The following is a 1,659-nucleotide window of genomic DNA, read 5'->3' as shown; positions in this document are numbered from 1 at the left end:
TTCGATTCCAACAAGGGCGGAGCCTTGAGGTGTGCCAGAACCTCCTGTGGCAGTTACCTTCAACTCCTCAACATTGCCTCGAGTTTAGGATGAACTTCCAGGTCCCTGAGGAGATGAAGCAAGCACAGCAGTTCCGGAAGGAAGAAGCCATATTGGTCATGTATGAGATGCTCCAGCAGATCTTCAACATTCTCACCAGAGACTTCTCCAGCACTGGCTGGTCTGACGCCATCATTGAGCACCTCCTTGAGGAACTCTATGGGCAGATGAATCGTCTGGAGCCAATCCTGAAGGAAATAATGCAGAAGCAAAACTCCACTATGGGAGACACGACCGTTCTTCACCTGCAGAAATACTACTTCAACCTCGGGCAGTACCTGAAGTCCAAGGAGTACAACAGGTGTGCCTGGACAGTCGTGCAAGTACAGATACTCAGGAACTTTTCTTTCCTAAAGAGATTAACAGGTTACCTCCGTGACTGAACATCTCCCACCTGTGGCTCTGGGAAGGGACAATGTGACTTTGAGGTGAGACTCTTCAGCAGCAGAGGCTTTTGAAGTAACTGACCATGCAATGCACTGGATTTCAATGGACAAAGACTAACCTATTTTTAAATTGATTTATGCATTATTTATTTATTTAAACTTTTATATGAGAAATAAATTATTTATGAAACAAAAGTCAGCGTGGCAGTTTCAATGTCAACTTGATTTATGTGACAATACATTAAAAATTGCAGAGCACCGTGGAGGCATTAATTGCAAAACAAGCCTGCAGAGTAGTAGAGTTTCTGGGCCCTGCCTTTGAGGAATTTAAAATACAAGGCAGCTGTGTGGAATGTCCGAGTTATATGCATGCTCTCCATGTATCCATACAGTCTACGTGCTCTTGTCTTGTTCACTTCTTTAAATGTACCATATAGCTCATGCCCGAGGGCCCCTCTATATGATGTGAGGGTTTTTTTCTGTTTTCTTTTTTTATTCCATTGGGGTAAACTGTACGCCACCTTATATTTGAGAGTCTTACAAAGTAAGTCTTCTTTAAACCAATAAAATTTGGGGAAATTTTACTCTACTTATAAAATTCTTAGTAAAGTAAATGAAAAATTCTGACTTTCTAAATGTCCTCAGTTGCTTGTACACTCCAACCCTTATTTCCAACAACGTAGTCCCCATAAAGAGGTTTCAGGAACCTGAGTTGAAAATTACTTAAGACTGTCTTGGAGGTCATTAGAAATTGTCAAACATGCTAATTCACTCAATTAAAAATAAGAGAAAAGTCATCTTGAAAATATTGTTTACATCCGTGAAAGATAGAAAAGTAAAACGATATTAAATACTTGTTTTAGTACACAGAAAATATAGTTTAAATAAAGTTTAATAAAATGCTACTGTTATATAAAAATATTTTTTAATATTCGATGCTTAATATTTAAAATGCCTTCTATAAACATTATACAATTGGAAACGTGAGATATTTCTTTTAAAATAAGTATATAATTCAATATAAAATTAATTCAAACAAATAAAGTGCTGTGCTTTTAAAAATATTCCTAGTTTTCAGCTATTTAACACTTACTCCCCCATTTCAAGACCGAATCCTTGAAAGACCATGAAAATTCCAGAGCATTCCAGGGGCGCACACTTCTTTGGTCCCTGA

General features: G+C 37.9%; 1 protein-coding gene across 1 annotated transcript; it reads left to right on the top strand.

Moving 5' to 3' along the window:
* The first annotated feature begins 6 nt into the window (after positions 1-6).
* On the top strand, positions 7-1,653 carry LOC120860069 (interferon beta-2-like). Its single transcript, XM_040235908.1, has one exon. The coding sequence runs from the start codon at positions 90-92 to the stop codon at positions 480-482; it is 393 nt and encodes a 130-aa protein (XP_040091842.1). The 5' UTR covers positions 7-89; the 3' UTR covers positions 483-1,653.
* Positions 1,654-1,659: the final 6 nt, after the last annotated feature.

This window comes from Oryx dammah, unplaced genomic scaffold (assembly GCF_014754425.2).
Source record: "Oryx dammah isolate SB20612 unplaced genomic scaffold, SCBI_Odam_1.1 HiC_scaffold_7374, whole genome shotgun sequence".
NCBI classification, from domain to species: Eukaryota; Metazoa; Chordata; class Mammalia; order Artiodactyla; family Bovidae; genus Oryx; species Oryx dammah.
This window is presented reverse-complemented; position numbering and strand designations above follow the sequence as displayed.

Excerpts from the sequence above, each read along its gene's own strand:
- LOC120860069 (XM_040235908.1), top strand. The coding sequence starts at position 90 with ATGAACTTCCAGGTCCCTGAGGAGATGAAGCAAGCACAGCAGTTCCGG.